The 20,982-nt window shown below is 44.4% G+C and overlaps 2 protein-coding genes across 4 annotated transcripts in view; one reads left to right on the forward strand and one right to left on the reverse strand.

The window, feature by feature from the left end:
* The window catches only part of LOC124052895, a 49,246-nt gene extending 46,813 nt beyond the window's left edge, over positions 1-2,433 (reverse strand). The window contains exon 1 of the mRNA XM_046377673.1: positions 2,147-2,433. The gene's annotated coding sequence lies outside the window, so the exon portion shown is untranslated. The remainder of the gene's footprint in view (positions 1-2,146) is intronic.
* Positions 2,434-4,483: 2,050 nt separating this feature from the next.
* Positions 4,484-20,982, forward strand: part of capn15 (calpain 15) — a 37,520-nt gene continuing 21,021 nt past the window's right edge. Inside the window, exons 1-3 of one of the 3 annotated variants that reach the window (XM_046376609.1) lie at positions 4,484-4,595; positions 4,672-4,834; positions 19,257-20,928. In XM_046376609.1, coding sequence (XP_046232565.1) covers positions 19,279-20,928 — 1,650 coding nt within the window. In that variant the 5' untranslated portion in view covers positions 4,484-4,595; positions 4,672-4,834; positions 19,257-19,278. The other 2 variants (XM_046376608.1, XM_046376607.1) reach the window with 2 other exon arrangements.

A 20,982-nucleotide genomic window follows, 5' to 3' on the forward strand; every position in this document is an offset into this window, starting at 1 on the left:
GAGTGTGTGTGTTTGTGTGTGTTTATGTGTCTTTGTCAGTTTGCTCCCAGGCCCTGCGGGGCCAAGCCAGACTTGAGAGATGTGGCTGCATGCCCCAACACACACGGAGAGAGGGGAAAACTGACGTAGATTTTTGGCAACACAAATAATCAATCAAGCAATATGTTGCCATACATTAGCTTTTAGATGCATATTTGTAAGATTAAAACCTAACACACACATATAGATATAATTATATGCATGTATGTTTGTATCTTTAAAAGATTCCATGCATTTGGTCAACATGGTTTACAACAATTCTGTGACAACACATATTATTAATAAACTGTAGAAATGCAGTTATACTGACGCTTGACTTGTATGTAGTATTACATCCCATATACATATATATTACATATCATATAATATTTTATTACACCATCATTATCATAGTCAACAGACAGTGATAATGTCAAGCTTCTAAAAATTATGCAATCAGTCACAAGCAAAAGACCTTCCAAAGCTGTAATTAGTCAATTCATGAATACATTTCTTCGTTGATCAAATGGCAATTAATCGCCAACAATTTTCATGAATGATTTATCGTTTCCATTCATTTTTCACTCAAATATTTCAACGTTGTTGATTCTAGCTTCTTGTAAGAATTAAGAAATGTAGAAATGTAAGAAACTGCTGCTTTTCTTTGTCATTTATAATGGTAAATAAAGTCTTCAGGACTTGAACTGCTGGTTGGACAAAGGAAGCAATGTGAAGAAGTTACTTTGAGCTTTGAGAAATTGTGAGTAGAATTTTTATTTTTATTTTTTTTACATTTTTGTTTTTTGAAGCATTATAGATTAATCAATTATTTATGAAAATAATTTTCAGATTAACAGCCAATAAAAATAACAAATAATAGCTGCAGCCTTAAAAATATATGAATTATAACACAGATTACAATAATTAAACATAAGAAGCTTCCTGGCTCTGGTGCATTTCAGTCTTCTTAGTGCTTTGACAATCCAGTGTTTCATATATGAGCCGCAGTAGGAGTGGATGCTGATGTCAGGATATTTTGCTAGCGCTGCACTTGATGACAAGCATGGCACTAGTCCACAGGACTGTCATCTTTTAGCATCTAGAATTGTGAAAACTTCCCTTGCACAAGGTTGGAAACAGGTAAAATCATGAGTCATCAAAGGGGAGAGCTTATCCTGCTTGTCACTAGCCAGATTAATGCCAAACGCTGCCTGATTTGCTCTTTCTGGGTGTGTGTGTGTGATGTGTGTGTGTGTGTGGTAACATCTGTAATAGAGACATAAATACCCCACTCCTACCCATGTGCCTGATGACCATGTAAAGTGACCCTGACCCCTCCTTCCTCCCACCTCCTCACACAAGCCCTATAAAACATACAATGACACACATTTTTTGCCCCTCATGTAAGCGCTGCCCCCCACTCGCCCACACACACACACCTTTTTCCTTTTCCCCTAAGGAAATTGTGTTATTCACTCTCTATTGTGGAAGCCAGTCATTTCCACATATGTGTTGGCCATAAAACAGCAAAGGGCCAGCTAAAAGCATCCCTTTCCTGACTAGCAGGGTCACAATTTGTCTCATATAAACACAGGACACACCTTAGCCCAACAGTTTTCACATATCCTTCTGACCACCAGTGTGCTCTTCTTTCCACTGACACACTTCCCACTCGTTAAATCTTCGTAAAGCTGACTGTCGTTCATTGATATTTTCATGCGGAGGAGTAAAACAGAAAAACGTAACACTTCTTTAGGTGTAGCTGAAGGCTTTTAGGGTTTTTTTTCTTAAGAGAGAAAGTTTTAAATCAGGCTGTACACTGGTGCTGGTGTCTTTTGTCTTCCAACGTGCCTCGCGCTGGGTTTCCCTAGCATTGTCATGACAACAGTGTGTACGCACCGACACTAGCCGCTGAAAACAATACAAGTTCCAAGTGTTGACTGAAGTGTGCTAGCTAGCGACTTTCAGGGGTTTCTGAAAAGTTAGCCAACTTAACGTTAGCCCCCTCCAAGAAAAACAAACACCGAAGAAAGGACGCGACTGAAATAACCTTATTTCGGAGGACAAGTGCACAAGTGTTTCATGGAGACAAAAAGAGAGGTGTACAAAGATACATTCTTTCGCATACCTTCTTGACGAATAAATCCAGTTTTTCCTTTCCTTTCCGCAGCGAGTTGCGGTTAGCTACCTCCAGATGCTTAACTCCTGTTGTTCTGGTTAGAAGACTAAGTTTATTAGGCCGGTGCTAACATTTTCTGGGCATGTATCCTGTGCACACTGTGAACACCACACGACATGTGAGGAAAGACTTGAGGAATAACTTTCTCCGCCCAGACTCATTCTGAACTCCTCTGTCTGCTTCTATCAAAGGATGCTTTGCTCCGCCTCACTCAAGCCTGAAGATAAATCACTAGACTATAATCTCAGAGGGTTATACTTTATGTCTCTTCCTCACCAATTGCAGGCTGTGTTTTTGCCCAAGGGTGTTCAAGGATATCACTGAGACTAATACTTAATTTATGGAGTTCCATTAAGGTAGTAGGCTATAATTCGCATGGAATCAGTCACCCACCCAGGTTTTATATTTATTTTATTCAAATGCAGTCCAAGTGAATTGTGGCGATTGACAGCACACAGGACAATTATCTTAATAAGATATTAATCGGGATTTATACTTCACCCTGCTGCTCATTATTTAAGTATACTGACCCTGTTGATATTGGCCTAGTCCTTTGAACTCCTCCGGTTCAAACAATCCGGGTGACACGGGCATTAACGATAATCCAAAGTCACTTAAACTTTCACATGCTACTCTTTATCGTAATGAAATTAAAATCTTACTCATGAATTTAAAAGAGCCAACTATACTATAACTATAACGTTGTATTTGTGAACTGGAATAAGCTATAGTTTGCTGAAAAGTTGAGTCAGAGTGGCCAGTAGCTGACAATGACTGGAAATAATAAATGGCCCATGAGGGGAAAAATGACTTGAGAGCAATTCTAGACCACATAAAAGTGGAGGAATGTATTAGATTATGTATTAAAAAATGTAATCCATACAGCAATATTCAGCATACCCAGCTATTGCATTGGATTGATCACAATAATTTGACATAAACTTACCATCTAGTACAAAAACAAAACTCCCTTACAATATTAGAAGCATATATTAGAGGCATATTCTAACTTTTGACTACCATGATTATGATGTGAGTGCAATAACTATTCATTCAAGAAACCTTTGATATGACTTAATTGCACAGATGATAGTGTAAAGGTAAAATGTTGCACCTGCACCCTTTGCTTGCTAGAGTAAAGGCTTTTAGAAGTAACTGAGCCCAGTATGAAGAGAACTTTAATTTTCTCTTGATATCATTCTGCAAGAGCTTCAAAAAAAGATATACAGACAGACAGTCAGACAGACATTGAATAAATCAACAGAGGATTTTGGCTACTGAGAGCAGTGGTAAGGCTATAGGGTAGTAGAGGCAAATAGTTATAGTAGTAGTGGCAGTGACAGTATCCCGTGAGTACTGTTTTACCGGCAACAGTGATAGTATACTACAATGTGTAAAATAGGGGCGAGTGTAATTCATTTGCCAAAGCCTCGCATTATTTAAAATTTCTATAGATGTTGCATTATTCTTATTCTTCTTATTGTGAATTCTATTGAAATAAATTCTATTGGATTTACTTGGACACAATTAACAGTCCAGGTGGTAACAGTAACTACAGAAGCAGCAAGTGTTATTGGAGTGATTGCACTAGGCCTACTAGTAGAATGACATGTCAAATTTAGCTCTGATAGGAAATGTCTCAAAGTGTGACAATTGTATGTGACAGTAGCTCTGTTTGCACAAAAATCAGAGAGTTATGTATAAAATGTAAATACAGAAACCCATATTATTGCACATTATTACAGTGTACATAACCAATACCAGTATTTTTTAAACCCTAATGTAACTTCTTGGTGGTGACCAATAACCCTCTTTACTCAATTTCTCCTTGCATATGATTCCTCTGAATGAAATGGTTGGGCTTCCTACAGTAAGCTAATGAGGACAATTGCTAGATGCTTGTAGGGGACACTCATTTTCGTACCTGAGAAATACTCTATCCACAAATTGTTGACACCAATGACTCAAATCAGACGGTTTAAATTTCGTGCCACTAGATGGCAACAGAGCCCCAATATCTGACAGTCACGCGTAAATGAAAGGGAGAATCTACTCTGAGACCTGAAACTCATGTTTTTAATTTAGCCATATATTTGTACAACACAGGATATAAACACGAAAGGAAAAAAAACTAAATCTATATTTATAAAGAAATTTCAGTTAGACATAGTGTATTTGATTATTTGCGTTGGTGACGACATTCGTACCCGGATATCCTAGTTGAAAATACCCATATTGATCATGGGAAATTGAGTCTTCTTCCCTCGCATTCCTGAACGGATCTTACGTAGGTTTTACGTGCGTTCGCAGTAAGAAGACATATACCGATACGTATTTGACGTACGTGCGCTCTGTCTTTGCTCCTTGGAGATTCCCCTTCCTTCCTGGGCTGTTTGAGGTAAACCTACGCGATCGCATCAGTCTCATTAATACCCGAGAGAGTGGAATAAACTGTACATATACGTGTTTGTCAGATGATTGGAACATGCGGCGGCAGCGGAGCGCACGAAGCTAAAGCCTGGAAGGGTTACGGAGGCTGAAGTAGAACCCGGGAAGAACTTGCCGTCTCGATGGCTGTGAAAAGTTAACGCACACACGACTGAAAAACAGGAATAATTTCTCTTCAACCGACTTGAGGTAAGAATAACCGATTTGTAAGTTGACTTTGCCAGGTACACATCTGTCTGGCAGCGTCGATAACATCGTCCAAATGACTAAATAAGAGTGTCTTTGTTTACAAGGTCCCCGGCGTCCCCGGTTCGCGCTGCCTCAGTGGGGTTGTTGAGAGTTTTCATTCTAGCTGCACTGTGTAGCTAACGTTAATGTTGGAGTTAGTGACAGGGCTCATAGGCTTACACGAACAGATCGATTATGTGACAGAGTCTCTTGTTTAGCCGTGGTTTCACGTAACTACTGTGGAGTGCATGTTATTCCCGCCGCCTCGCTGCATGGAACAGGATAATACAATAACAACAGACGTTTTTTCCTCTGCTTGTCTGATTGAGGAGGGGGCACGACAGGTCAAGGGGAAAGAGAATGGACGGACATGTACCTCGAGATGCTGGAGACACACTGACTTTAACATAGACGCTTCAGCAGGGAGCCGAGGCCGGAGCTTTTCCAAATGAAAGCTTTGTTTGTAGAATGAACATGAAAATAACAGATTAAATGAAATGTTTACTTTATTTGGTTGACAGTGAACGCACACAATGCGGTTGAATCGTTTGCCATCTGCACTGGGCATTTCCACTGGAGGGAAAAATAGATTTATGACTTGTCAGGGCATTTTGGGTGGTGTAAAAATGACAACTTACAATGTACCGTGAAATCAGCTCATACCCCCACCCCATGTCTCTGGAGAATATAAATGAAATCCAATCTCCCTGTCTTCCTCCTCTCTCTCACTCTCTCTTTGGCACTGACTGTGTCAGCTGCTGTATCTGTGGGTGCTGACTTGCGGAGGGACAGGTGGCCCTTGGACAGGTGCACCCTGAACAAAGGGTTGCAGTTTTGTTTTGTTTTTTTAACTTCTGCTGTTGTACCACACATCAGCGTATACTCTCTGCTGCCCTGTGTCTACAGTCTGTGCAAGCTGCTTTAGTAATTCTCAGTCTGCACAATCTGCGCTTGCTTTTCTGTGACGGACTGGAGTGATTTAAGCAAGCTGTTTGTGCCTAGTTTTCTGTATGACCCAGGCATTCTTGACAGCTCCAGCTATGCGCTCTGGTGCTCAGCTGTGGCTGGGACTTGAGTTTACATCAGCAGCTCTGTTACATATTTAAGGCTCTACTGTCCTCTACTGTGGAATTTAAAGAGAAATCAAGTTTACCAGACAAACCGGTTTCAGTCTCGGTATACTTAACAGCAGTAACAGGAGTCATGCTTGGAGCTGTATATGAATAACACACCCTTGCAGCTACCGTGAGTTCCAGACAAATGACTCGGCACACAGACAGTCTGCCTGAGCCTCGTTGGTAGTTCGTGGCTAATGATTAATCCACTGCTTTCAGTGCAACGGTGAATTCATAGAAAATATGCGGTGCGTTTATTTTCATGGCATGGCCAGACCTGGGCTCTGTGCACTTCACTGCACTGCTCTGCTCGTGAGCACTGTGAGTTCAGAGAAAAGGAGTATGCGAGATCAGAAAAGAGGTCAGCAAAGTGATGTGAAGTGGAAGATAGAGGAGAGGGAAAGTTTGAAGGCTTATCTCGGTAATGTGCAGAGACAGCTGAGCAATGATGAGTGTTGCAGTCACCATCGTCTTCTACTTTTCACCCCTCACTACCTCCTCTAGCATTGCCCATTAAACGCTGAGGTAGCCCTCTATCTTAGGAAACTGAAAGAAAAACCTTTAGACTATGAGACAGTTGTGCTGAGTGTGACACGTGATGTGCAAACTGTTTTCTTGCCGAGTGTTTTCCCCTGGATGAACATGCCTCACCTAGGCTGGATGTGACACCCATCACTGGCCCTCACTCTGGGAGCCTGTTCCCGTTATTGAGTGAGATATGTGCGGCTCCAACTCTATTGAGGTTTATTTAAATCTCTTGAACACAGCCCTCCAGTTTTTTCCTCTGCTCGCCTGGCCAGTGCGCCTGCGCTCTGCTGACACTCCAGTAATCCGCTGTTAGGAGAAGATTGCATCCTCGTTCACTGCGCTCGTGCTACTAGTGAGGGAAAAATCTCTGACGGGAGAACAAGAACACACAGCGGGACCATAACATAATCAAATGCTGCCATTAAATGCTGGGATTCTGGGATGGAGCAGTTTGACACTATGAGCAGGCGACAGCCGGACTGGAGCGCCGATGTCTCCCAACATAAGACAACGAGGCTCAGCATCTACAGCCCAAAACGCTGGGGATATGAGACGAACGCAGGCTGGAAAGGACCCGGCGGAAGATGGTGAAATTTGCGATTGAGTGCTCCTTCCTGGACGAGACCCCCTCGGCTATTTGAACGTTTCGTAAGCCCGTGTGTCGCCTCTCCTGCACGATACTCTCCCTGGCCTCTGTACCGCTGTGTGGAAACGGACACAGGCCACCTTTTTCTACAAGTAATGCCTTGCGGTGCTGTCAGTGGGCTGCACTGACAGCCCATATGCGCCGGTGTTGTCAGTCGTCAGTGATTAATGCAACGTTCACTGGATCTGGAAACCGAAACTAAACCCACGTGATTTCTGCGTTGTTTGCCTCCGGGTGTTACCGCTACTTGTCCGAATGCATGCAAATGTGGTTTCCTCCTCCTTGAAAGCTTCCCTGGATTCCCTGCAGTGATACTTGTTTCCTTCAGCTGCTTCACCGGTCGAGACTTGCCATGACAGGTCGGCAAGTCCCAACTCAAGTTGATGAACTGGACTGACCGGCCCCGGCGGTGGGATCAGACAGAAATTAAGCTGTCTCTCTCTCTCTCTCAGACAGCGGAAACCGGGATCATCTCCCGTCCTTGGCGTTGGCAGAGCACCGCCGCCTGAAACGAAACATTTCCTCTCGGGTATATTCTCGGATATTACCCAGCACTTGAAGCTGGAGTTGTGGACATCTTTTTTACATGCCGGGGCGAACTGTTGAAGTTTAAAGACCAGTTCGGACTAAAACTCCGCACACTTCCCTGTATCCGGGTTTCCTTCACATTAAATTCTGAAGGTCACGTGAGTCAGTTTTGTCATGTTGAAATCCAAAGATTCTGCAAATCCCAGAAGCTGGTTTAATCTGTGAGAAAGCCCTCCCCATGCGTTTAAAACATGACGGTTTGTCCACTGGGAGAGATGCAGCTGGGCTGTTTTACTAGTCAACTTCCACAGCAGCTGTTAGTCAGACTGGATGTCTGAAAGATGAGACTTGGATATTAGCATACTTGTAGTTTTGCCAACATCTTTCCCAGGCAATGCAATGCACTGATTTCCTGCGGTGCCCACGTTGTAAATAACTGAATATATTTTCTACAACTTATTCCAGCAAGACCCATCGATCAGTATCAGCTGTCTTCATGGACCATGATGTTATCAACGTTTAGTGGATGGTTTTTGTATATTTTTCACCCCACTTCTTGAATTTCCTGTTTGGCTGCAGAGATGCTGAAAGACAGTGGATTTCTTTACTTTCATACGCACCTTTTCCCGGATTTGCTTTTGCGAGCATGTGCAGAGTAAAGAGAAACCAGGCAGTGAGGCTGCACAGACTGAGGAGATGTGTCACAAGGAACACAGGAGGAATTATGAGTGGCACTGTGGAAGACATGGTGCAGAGTGTTACGAGCTTAACGTCTACAAGGGGGAGAATTATGAGCCTTTGCTGCAAGAAAATTGTATTTTCTCCTCTCTGAGACCAACTGCTGAACTGGAATCAGTGCTCCATGCATCAAATTACTATATGAATTGAGAGCTTATTGCCCCGTGCTGTGAGATATCCGCCCTGATCAGTATACTTTGCCACCTGCAAGTTAATGCTCATTTTGAGTACCCTTATGTTCATTTCCCCTTTGCTGTGTTGTTTATCTGCTTTTACTCTGACACCGTCAGAGTTTTTTGCAGGATAAAGTTCTTCCTATTTGATGCAGAAAGTTTACAGCACATACAGACACACAATAAGGGTTGCTGTTGTGATTCAAACAGTCCCCTTTGTCCTTTCCCAATCAGTGTGTCCCACTGTGTCTCACTGAAAACAATTGTGGATCCCTTGTCATCCTTTGGGCCCAGACCAAACAGACACCCCCATCGGAGCGCATTCAGAGACTAATTTCCTATTGCTGTGGTGATGGGGAGCTCAGCCTCGTCTCTCACTGCGGAGACCGAGTCAGACCATGGCTTCCGCAGCACCCCGTACCCGTCATCTCCACCTGTGGGCTGGCTCAGGAACAGCCACAGCACCCCGGTGTGGGGCACGACCTTTATCCCACGTCAGCAGCAGCACCCGCTGCCTCATCGAGAGCGCAGGTGAGACCCGACACTGTACACCCAGTCCGGTGCCAGTGCATTTCTCAGTTGAGTGCACTTGGGGCACAGGGCAACGTGGCTCGCCTGACTTGGCCAGTTTTTGGGGAAGTCACAAGGGGAATGAAACATGAGGTTGTATTACACAGGAATGCTGTCATTAAAGTGTGCTTTAAGTGTAAGCCTACCAAGTGGCATAATTTTGAGCCACTTGTGCGCTGATGTTGTCTGTGGCTGCAGTGCTTGGGTGATGTGCACTTTATATTATAACTGACACCGTCCTTCTGTGTTGTTCATTTGAGAAAACTTACCATTTTCTCTTTCACAGGCTTTTTGAAATGCTTACTGAGGATTCAATAACTTCACAGCGACAGATCAAATCCCCTGTTTCATCAAAGCTTATCTAATCAGAGCCTGCGTTTTGATGTTGTTCTATGATGCACCCAAAAACTAGCTAAGCCGGATTTGTAAACCAAAATCCCACCCTGTTGGTTCCTCCTCGCACAGCTGTACGGCGTGTGCAACACTTTATGCAGTGCTGAGTGGATTGCCTTTGCGGCTAGATTGACCTGACCTCTGTGAGCCCAGTGAAAACCAGCCCGGGGGTAATTGGAAGATGAATTTTGCCGTTGTGCTTTTTATCTGTCTTCAAGCTTTGCTTCATCTTTGTTAATTTAAGAAATTATTAAAACCACCAAAAGAAACCTACCCCCCCCCCATTTAAAAAAAAAAATTAACTGGCAATAGATAATTTATTCATCCAGTCACCCCATCCTCAAGTGCACTCGTCCACCCACAGAAACTGAGCTGCCAATAGAAGTTCCTTAATTTGATTGACTGAAATTGTCAGACCACTATTAAGACTTACTCTAAGAGCAAACTTATTGAGCAGCAGCAGCGGTGTGATTGAGCGAGGCCCGTGTCTAGTAGAGCAAAGTATTTGTAGAGGAGACATCTATTCATATAGACTGTTTTGTTCATATTGACTGCACAAAAAAAAGATGTACTCAGTTGCTGTAGCTACTTTAAAGACTTCTGCAGGAATCCATTGTTCCAGTCATCGTCTTGTCTCGACATAGTAAAAGCCTTACCAGCAGTGTCTGAGAGACTCGGTCTGAATGTGCAGCTCATCCAGCAGTCACTTGATACTGACTTTCCTCCAAAAGATCTTCTCAACTACCCTCACAGACGCTCGTTTAGAAGTGTTTCCAGTTTTCTCTCGCCTTTTTGGGTCATGTCTCCCTGAACGAGAACAGGCAGTTGATATCGACCGCCTGTAGTGTATTGGAGTTGTTGCTGAGTCACTCAGGGCATCATGGTCCGGTTGTTAGTTATTGATTTTCAGAGAGCCCGATCACATTTCCCCACAATGGATGTCATTATTTATTCAGCATCAGTCTCCAGTTGGGCTTTCATCTTTCTTGATTCCTGCCTGCTGTTGTTGATGCTTTACTTGCAGTTGCTCTATAGTTAACAGTTAAGGTTGTCATGGCTTCTATTGGTTACTCCTCCAAGAGTTTTAAAATGTAGACAGAGCTGGTTTTATCCCATTTTTAAAATTGGTTCAATCAGCCATAGCTCCATGCATGAATAAAGCTCAAGTATAGGTCAGACTGACAGTAAAGTTTTGCATCATGCAGTCAACTTGTTTTTGTTATTCAACAGCATTTGTGCATATAGCAACAACCCTCCGCCTCCATCACCAATCAGACTACACCCTCAGTCAGCTGAGCACCTAAATACATGCAGACTTACACAGTGCACTGCTTGGAGGCAGTCACACACACATACCCTGACAATAGATGTTTTAGAAACACTGTGCAGCAGCACTTGCCCTCTTATCTACCCCCACTCCCTGCCTCTTTCTCACACACACACACAGACACCCTCACAGTCTCATGCACACATACACACTTCTGTGTGAGCCTAACAACGTTAGGCAAGCTTTGCTGAGCTGTGACAGAGCATGAAATACAGAAACAACAGCAGAACACTATGAGCACAGCTTAACTTCAACCGTTCTCTTACTGTTTATTCTCTAATATATCGTCCTGTCTAACATTTTCTTAATCTTGCTTGTCTTCGCCTGTAGACTGCTCAGACAGTCTTGTCCTTGGGTAATTTCAGTTTGTTTTCATCTGGCAGCATCCCATTGACTTTGGGAAGTGTTGTGTGCGATGAATCTGTACCTCAGCCAGGAAGGTTCACTCAGCACAACAAACCACTCAGCAGATAAAGGTGTCCAACAGAGGTGTAGCTGCAGTTTTTCATAACTTTGGAATTTCAGCCTTTTTCCATTGTGGTGGTAACACAATGCAGTTTCATCCCAAAGCTATTAGTATTTAAGTTAACAATGTGACTGCGCTTCATTTTATCCCGGCCCCGTGCTGCTGGCGTGTTGTCCTGCACATAGCCTTCGGAGTCTAGAGCCCTTTAAAGTGAGCATCTGCTCTCTCCTGAGTCGATCCCACTGTTTCTGCCGCCCCAGCATGATGGATGATGGTGTTTATCGCAGCTCCATTCCACTGGCTCTCATCCCTTTAATTGGATTAAAACGGGTCCACTTGGATTCGACCAGCATGGTCACTGGCCGTGTTTATGTCTGAATCATTTCGGCGGTCCTCCCTTGCTTATTGCCTGTCTGATGAAGACAGGGCCACGTCAGGACAGTCACCAAGCCTCCAGAATAGATATGGTGTGCAGGCTTTGTCTCACAGTGAGTCTTTCTTTGGAAAACAGAGCACTGATGCAGCAAGGGAAGAAAAAAAAATAGCCTATTGGCACTGCAACTGACATGACTACAGATTCCCCCACTCTTGTTGCCATGGAAATCTGTAGCATATGTTCAGTAACCTAATTCATTGGGCCCTAGATAAGACCACACATGGAAAACTGGCAGTCTTTCACACAAAGAGAAACCTGTACTGTGGCTGTAAATTGTAGTTCAGGAGAAATGCCATATAACCTTCATGTCAAAGATTAGTAATGTTGGATAGAAGACAGTGAACTTGAGAAACCTTATGGTAAGTGTTATTATTATTATTATTACTGGTTTGACTTGGTAAGAGGAAGTGAAACTCTACTTTGTTATGCCTGTGTGAGAAGTTCCCCTCTGGCTGAACAAGACATTGCTGTGTCAGCAGTGCTGTTGCCCTCCAGGTTTGGGGGCCTGCATTAACTCCAGTTAAGCACAGCGGCAGTAGCAGTGTGCCCCTGCCATTTCTTCCCCTTCTCCCTTCCTGATTCTGGAGCTTCCTGCCGGCTTCCTGCTTTGCTGTGCGCTACTGATGTCTGCTGAAACCCAGGCAGACAGTTTCCTCTGTTTAAAGATTCAAGTGTCTAAAGCTGTCTCCACCGTTGACAGATTCACTCGTCAAAAATGAGCACTGGTCGTGAAATATTCACAGAGGGCACAGCTAGAGGTCAGGAGCTGCTGTTATTCTTTCTCTTTTTGTTTTCCCCTTCCCTCAGCAGTATTTGCAATTGCAGTATCTCCAGTAAGTTATTCAGGAGAAATGATCATCAGTCCACATACTTTGATAATACTTGATCGTAAGGTGTGTGATCATCTGGGTCAGGATAATATAAAAGCAAGGATTACAGCAATGAACTGTCTTGAAATTGACGTCATAAAAACCATAATCAGACTCAGATATTCTTAAGCATGGTATTGGTTCGACATAACATTTACACAACGCCACTCTTGTTTCTGTGGCATTACTTGCTCTTTGTAATGTCTCATTTTCACGGGGGGGCATTTATTTTGATTTTTAAAACTGCTCCCATTGTATAGCTTCATTGGTGCTTTTTGGAGGAATGTCCCTGCCTAAGGGTACTTTTTCATACAGACCTTTTGTCTAATTTGCTCTGTTAGGAGTCTGTGTTCCACAGCCAAATACCATAACTTTTCTTAAACATATTCTCTCGTCATATTCAGGCTGAAAAGTTTAGGTCCTGCTCAGCACATCCTCAGTTATTTTGTCGTGTTGCAACTAAGGCTTCGCTCTCATCAGCCGCTTGTATCATGTCACCGAGTCTCAGCATGTCACAGCAGAAACTCTTTGTCTGCGGCTAAAGCCTGAGCTGTAGATACTCGACTCGAATAAGTAGCAGTCAGCGGCTGTTTGTCATAACAGATGAATACAGGAGACCTGTCAGACTTGAGCAATTAGTCATATTCATGCCACAACACATTAGCTGGCAGGTAGAAAGGAGGATATTACAGTTAATCCTCAAGTATTTGACCCTGACTCATCAGCTCCTCTGAAAGACAGGGATGCTCGCTAGGGGGAAAGCTACCGTAGTTATAAGTCGAAGAAGTTGCTCCGATCTCGCAAGCAAAATCCTACAATGAAGCGATAAACAAATCTTTTTACCAGTAAAACTGCTGCAGACAGACCGCATTCATTACTAAAGGGGTAAAATGAATTCTCAGTTGGGTTTCTCAAGTGTGGAAAAGAGTGTGTGAAAGTGCTGATCTAATCCCTGTTGCTGAAATTTTTTGGGTGTGTTCAGATGCAGCAGAACATTTCAACATTCATTATCTTTTTTTTTTACAGCTTGTCTGATCCGAGGGCGCAGTGGTCTCTGATAAGTCTCCTTTCTTTGTAACAAGCTGTGCTCTGCTAAACAAGACCATCACTCTGCAGGTGTCGTTGTCCTGTCAGCCAGAGATGTTTGCATAGCTGATGTTTTTTAAAAAAAAAAAATAATATTCCCATGCAGCTGGTTGAACTGAAACTCACTCTCCTCATCCCTGTCCCTTCTAGAGTTGCAGCTGTTAAACAGGTTCATCATCAAGTGCACAACAACCATGACATTTTTCTAGCCTAAACATTTTAAAAGCTGAATTATGCGCTTCTCCAGTGCTCTCGCTGTGTTCACACAAAACTGCGCCTGTAAATATTTATCATAGGAGTGACTCACTTTATTTGAGTGTGTTTGTGTCGGGGCTACATCTGGAGCCTGTCTCGCAAAGGGAGTTTCACACAGAGTTACCCAGCCTCATGCAGCCTATTAGTAATCGCTGATAACTGGTCTTGCAAGCCGGGTTGTGGAGAAGTTCAAATAACCTGGGAGAATACTGACATTTAATGAGGTGAGGGTTGCCATAGCTGTGGAAGATAGACAGTAAAACATGTAACTGAAATGTCAAGAGGAAGCAACGGAAGTAGTAGAAAATAGGTCTTAATATGTGCGAATACATCTTAGGTCATCATTACAGAACCCTGTAATGGTAACACTGATGCGTTTCAGCTGTTAGGTTTAATTGACCCCATGTGACCCCTTTTGCTTTATGGTTTAGCTTGCAGCGAATTAATCTTTGCATGTAGCCTTCACCGTAATGTAACACATACAAGTTAATCATTACAGCTTGGAGTCTGTGTTTTTTTTTTTTTTGTCTGTCAAGTATGTTCTCATACCAGGAAGTCCACTTGTTCTGGTGTTGTCAGGAACACGTAGCACGCGTATTGTGTGTTGTGCACATGCATAAGATAAGAAATGTGGAGGTATTGTAATTGTAAGGGGTAAACAATATGTTGAAGGCAATCTGTGGGGCTACTAGTGTTTTACAGTCAAGGCTTGTTTTTGCGAAGTCTTCAAAGCAGAGCCAGTCACAAGACGAGCCGTGAGGATACCCTGTGTGACACATGCTGCGCTCCGACTGTCAGTCCATGTATTATATCTGAGAAGTGTTGACTGACTCCTTTTTGTGTTTTAGTTTAGTCTGATGACAGGATTAATTCATTACACTGCCACTTAAGTGTTTGAAGTCTTGATGGAATATTAATAGTATGAGAAGTAGTTTTGGTGCTCTTTATTTATTAATCATGTTGCTTGCTTTTAGAAAGAAACCAAAGGCATGTCACGTTAGAGCACATCAAACACAGTCAACGTGATAACAATATAGTGATATTGAAATTATCATAAAAAACAATCGATTGTGAATGTTAATTTTGTAGTACCGTGTACAGTGAGAGTATAGTCTATTCTATTGTATCCTATTCTGTTCTATTCTATTCTACTCTACTTTATTCTGTTCTTAAAGCAGTTTATGCTGTCATGTTAAGGACTGTCAGCAATAACAGCTCTGGCTATTGCCATCCATCAGGAAATCAGGGTTCGATTCCAGAAAGGGAGCCTGAGAAATGGCTACCACATCCAAGGAAGGCAGCAGGCGCGCAAATTACCCACTCTCGACTCGGGGAGGTAGTGACGAAAGAAAGATTGAAAAGAATTTCCCTTCGGGGATAAATAAAGGAATTCTAAATAAAGGAATTCTGATCCTGCTAAGAGTCAGTTTCGTGGCCATGCTTGTTTTTGTGTTGAATGTGCTGTATAAAGTAGATACACTCTGCCTCTCATGGCCAAGCAGGGTAACACGCTTTCCCCTCAGGCCCTGGGCTCAGGGCCAGCCTTGGAAAGGCAGTGCTAATGACTGTCGCACAAAGGCCAAATGTCTCGCAGCGAGGCAGGGAGAAGCTGGCGAGACTTTGGTTCACTTGATCTCGCAACAGAGTTCAGTATGTGGAATGAATCCAAGGAGCCAGCCATAGGTGGCCTGCACATGATCGGCAGGGCCTTAGCATTTCTTTAAGCCTTACTGGCTTGAAGACTTCCCTGGTGACATCTCGGGTTGTGAAAGTTATTATAAACCCCCACACTTCACCTTAATGTTACATGTTTGCTCATTTTCACGTAGATTTGTAGAGCTCTCACTTCTTTTAATAGTCTGCTGAAGTGCCCTATGATTGTCTTACACCCAGCGAAGCATTGAGGAATTGGCCAGAGTCATTGATGTTCTTATTTGAGTGAATTTAGACTCAGAGCAGGTACTTTATGGACAGCAGGCTGCCATGAGAACCTCATTGGAAAACAATGGCTTTTCTAGAGGTGAAGTTCTCTCTCTCTCTCTCTCTCTCTATCTCTCTCTCTCTCTCTCTCTCTCTCTCTCTCTCTCTCTCTCTCTCTCTCTCTCTCTCTCTACCTCTCTACCTGTCTCCCTCTCCCCGTCTCCCTCTCTCCCCCTCTCTCTCTCCTCTGTAAGCTATTGGCTACTAGCCCAGGTCTGCGACACAGACAACTGAGGAGCTGAAGTGGGCACTTTTAGAGCAGCTCCACTGAACACAGGGCCAAGGACAAAAGGTGTGTGTGTGCGTGTCTGCATGTATATATGAGTGTTTGTACACACTCTTCTGAGTGCATCCTTTTAAATAGGGTCCAAGGATCACAGTGTGTAGTGTTTCTTCTGCAGTCATGTACCATGAAAGGTGTGTGTGCACTCTATATGAATTCACAATGCATCGTTTCCCATAATGGCTAGAAATTGGGGTTGCAGTTGGTCATCTTGTGTTATTTACATTTGATCAGTGTGACGCTTACAGCAGATAATAGTGAGATAATTAAACTGGATATTAAAAAGTCATTGAGAAACTGATCACTTTGATGAAGAGCTCCTATATCGGCGGCAGCAGACAGAAACATAATGAATTTGCAATCCCCGTCCTCCATCGAGGACCAAATCAATTGCTTTGACAAAGTCTCCATATGGCTGACACCACGACTTTGCTCTGTCGCTGGAGATGAAAGAGGGCTGACAGTTATGAAAATGGCCACAGGGACGAACCTGTCATCAAACATGAAGTGTTGACTCTTGTTGATGTGGCTGTCATTGTCATCACTGCTGTTTGCGGCCCTCGGATATGCAGGACTTTGTAGAGCTAAGCATGGTGTGAACATGTGCCATCCATGCTAGCATGGGTCTGCCACTTAATTTCAACTGAAGAAGGGGGTGGGGGGTATGTAGCAGGATGAAACAGCACAGATTGTTTAGGGATAGTTGAAATGTTTTTAGATCATACTGAAAAATGAATTTAGACAAACGCATTTTGATGCATTTGACTCTATGACTGACTCCTTGTGTAATGTTTATGGTCAAGAACGTTTAATATTATGCATCACATGGCAGATAGACCTGTGGGATGAAAGACTAAGCAAAATAAAGAGCCAAGCAGTGATTTCCCACTGTTAGTGTGTCTTCACAAAGATTATGTTTTACTACTTTTGCTTGTTGTTATCGTTGGAAGGCTGAGTTTCCTCTTCTCTCAGTGGGTCTTGGCTAATGTTAAGAGTGCTGGCCTCAGCTCAGGAGAATGAATGCAGTGCTAATGGCTCCTGACATAAAGCACGGGGACTTCTACGTCCATACACCATGCCCTCGGGCTAAGGATACACACACAAACCAAGGCACAAATGTAGCTGGACAATAAAGCCAGCAACTATTCCATGTCTGCAGATAAATATAGCTACATGCCTGCATACACACAAGCACACACACCCAGTGGCAAGGACCCACACACACAAAGACGCCCAAAGAGAAGCATTAGTATACCGCCCTGCTGTCATTCCCCTCCTTAGGGAGGAGAGTTGACGAGAGGAGAGGACAGTGTGCTGGGAGCGAGAGGTTGACTGTGAGAGAATCCCTCGGGTTCTGGTGATTCGTCGGGTTTGAAAGGGCTTAATGGAGTTGAACTAAGGGCAATTAGCCAGCCAGGACGCATGGTGCTGCAGTGGTGAAGAGCAGGACCTGGGCCGGTCACCCAGCAGTCACACTTCCCAAATTCTTCTGTACTTCATCAGTGGCATAAATAATGTCATGTGGATTGTGAGGTTGTTTTTTCCTCCATCCTCTACAGTGAAAACAACAAAGGATTATCAGAATATGTTTTTCATAGAAAAATGAGTTGTTTCCACAGGGGGTATAAACATTTTACACAATGCCACAAGCCAATGCTTCCCATTAAAAGTGTTTGTCAAAACAACTTTATGTTTTGGCAAAGTCCTCCATCCAAAGAAAGGCAGATAAAGCAACAAAGTATACAAGCTCTGCAGTCATTTTTCTTTGCCGCTGGGATCGTTGTGCACAGCATCATAGTATGCTAGCTCTTATCACCTTACCCTCCATTATCCTGTTATTCCCACATTGCAACGCTTCTCTGTGTTGGTGTTCACACATGAGCGGCTTGAATGGCAGTGACATTTATGGGCTTGTCCAGACAACCAACTGCATCCGCACCCTCGGGGCTGTCCCTTTCCAGCTCCCCTTGCTCTCTGGAGGTATCCAACTGTGCCAACCTCCTCTCCCTCTCGTCAAAGACCCTAAAATACCCACTATCAATAAATTGGATTTACTGAACTGCATTCACACAGAATGAATTGCATATATAAGTCAATCCACAAGAACAGGCTGCTTTGGGCTTATGTGTAGGAGGTTAAAGTCAACTGAGTAGCCTTACTAGAGAGATGAATTGCTCCCTATGCCTTTGAATCAAAACTCTCTAAAATTGATTTGTTCTCCTGTCATTTCTCACTGCACTGTTTACACTTTTAGTCCCCTTAAATATGTCGAGACTAGTAGTTGCTCTAAATTCAGGAGCATAAATTATTTGTCTCTAAAATATGCCAAAATCATAAGTGCTGCCAGAATTAATAGACTCAAGCACTCAAAATTCATTTGGAAATTCATTTGGGCATGGACATTAAGTTGCCCTGTCTGCCCTGCATTAACATTCACTCAGTAAAAGGGGAGAGTAGTGCTAATATGAAGTGGAGGAGGTGCCATGTGTTTTTTCCATTCCAATAATTGTCACTTAGGAAGGAACACCTTGGTTAGTATTCCTCTCCCTCTCCCTCTCCCTCTTCCTCTTCCTCTGACTCCTCCTCTTGGTGCTGTCTTTCTGGCTCTAATCATGTGGCCATTGTGCATGGATTTACTGCCCTCAGAGCCCCCAGGAGGGACATTTGATTTTTCCCCTGCACTGGCTTCTCTTTCCCTCAGTCTCTATTCTTCGTTTCTAGTTCTGTCTGTATGTTCTCCTCTTGCAGTCTCAGATGCTTTTGCTGTCCTCTCTCACCTGGAATTGATTACAAGCATACATTCTCTGCCCTTGGCATAATTTTTTATTCCTCACTCTTTCTGATAATGATGCACACATTAGTGACTGAAATAGTTCACGTGATTGAACAATGACATACATAATAAGCATTTATTATGGCTAAGCAATTACAGTTATATGTATTACTGAGTCATTTGGGTTTTTTTCGACTCTTTGTTTACTGTTTTCCAGCCACTCTCACTCTCCTGGCTCCATGGCAGCAGCAGTCCGAGGCAGTGAATGGTCATGTGGACGCTGCACCTTCTTAAATGCCGGCGCAGCACCTCGCTGTTCTATCTGTGAGGCACCACGCCAGAAACCTGACCTTAACCAGATCCTACGACTGAGCAGCACGGAGGAGCATCGCTGGGCCTGTCCTCGCTGTACACTCAACAATCCCCAGGGATCCGGAGCCTGCTCTGTCTGTGGCTTCGGACCATCCCCTGCCACTCACACACCCCCTACAACCACTGTTGCTGCCACTGCCAACGGCCTCCCGCCAGCTCCAGCTGAACCCCTGACACCTACTGTCACCCCCACAATTCTGCTTGAGCCCCACGGACAGCACCCAGCTAAGGAGGAAGTGCTGCGACGGTCTGAAAGCAATGGTGAGGTGGTCAGCCTGGAAGGGCAGCACTCGGGGTGGGCTTGCCCTCGCTGCACACTTCACAACACACCCGTTGCACTGTCATGCTCAGCCTGTGGTGGGCCCAGGAAACTGTCCTTGCCTAAAATCCCCCCTGAGGCACTGGTGGTGCCTGAGGTGCGCACACCTGTGCTAGGGTTTCCTGTTCACACAGCAGGGGTGGCGCCACTACTTATAGACCTAACAGATGACTCTCCCCCAGCCCCTCCCTGTGACCCTCAAGAGCCTCCCCATGTTTCCTCACAGTCCCTTTCCTCCTCTTTTACTTCTTTCTCCTCCTCCCTCCAAAATAACCCTGTGCCTCGAAGCAGAAGAGAGGTGCCCCCTCCAGGGCGCCCACCAAACCCAGGCACCAACACCCCCAGCCCCACGTCCCCTTCAGCGACCAGTGTACCACCACAACCAGGCCCACAACGGCCCGCCAAGCCCAAACATGCCCAACCTCAAGAACCTTCATACCCCAGCAAGCGCCTCAGTATCTTGGAGGAAGAAGATACTCATCACCATCCACTGACCCCCCATCTCCCTGTGGCATCCTCAGCTGCCCCCACTTGGAAATGCCCTAGCTGTTCTTTGCCCAACCCAGGAAGCTCATCGAAGTGCGAAGCCTGCAGATCGTCACGTGCTGGTGCAGACCTCATTGATTTGGTAGGCAGTGAGACGGTACGATTTACCCCAGCTAGCCCCTCCAGCCCGGATTTCAGCACCTGGGCCTGCTCCAAGTGCACGCTGCGCAACCCTACAGGTGCACCCAAGTGCTCAGCCTGTGGTTCCTCCAAGCTGCATGGCTTTCAGGAGCAGCAGGTGCCACTGCCCCGCTGCTGTACACAATGTGGTGTTACGCTGGGGCCTGGCACTGCATCCTGCTCCTGTACACCTTCCTCTTCTTCATCCTCCTCGGGTCATAAAACAAGAAAACAGGCCCGGGGCTTCCCTTCGTCCTCCTCCTCTGCTATTGCTTCTGGCTCCTCTTCCTCCTCCACCTCATCTAGCCTTCAGGAGAAGGTAGGACCATGGAGCTGCCCAGCATGTACGCTGCTCAATGATACCAAGGCCAAGAACTGTGCAGCATGCCACACGCCGCAACAGTACCTCACCCTTCGCAAGGTGGTTAAGCCTCTGAAGAGGAGGGAGAGCATGCATGTAGAGGCACGTCGACGGAATGATGAAGGCGAGGCCAAGGAGCTTTGGGAGAACATAGTCAGCTTCTGCAGAGAGGTAAGGGAAAATTGAATTTTCATCATCTTTAAAGTAGCAAGTTTTCATTCCCAG

This window comes from Scatophagus argus, chromosome 21 (genome assembly GCF_020382885.2).
Source record: "Scatophagus argus isolate fScaArg1 chromosome 21, fScaArg1.pri, whole genome shotgun sequence".
NCBI classification, from domain to species: domain Eukaryota; kingdom Metazoa; phylum Chordata; class Actinopteri; family Scatophagidae; genus Scatophagus; species Scatophagus argus.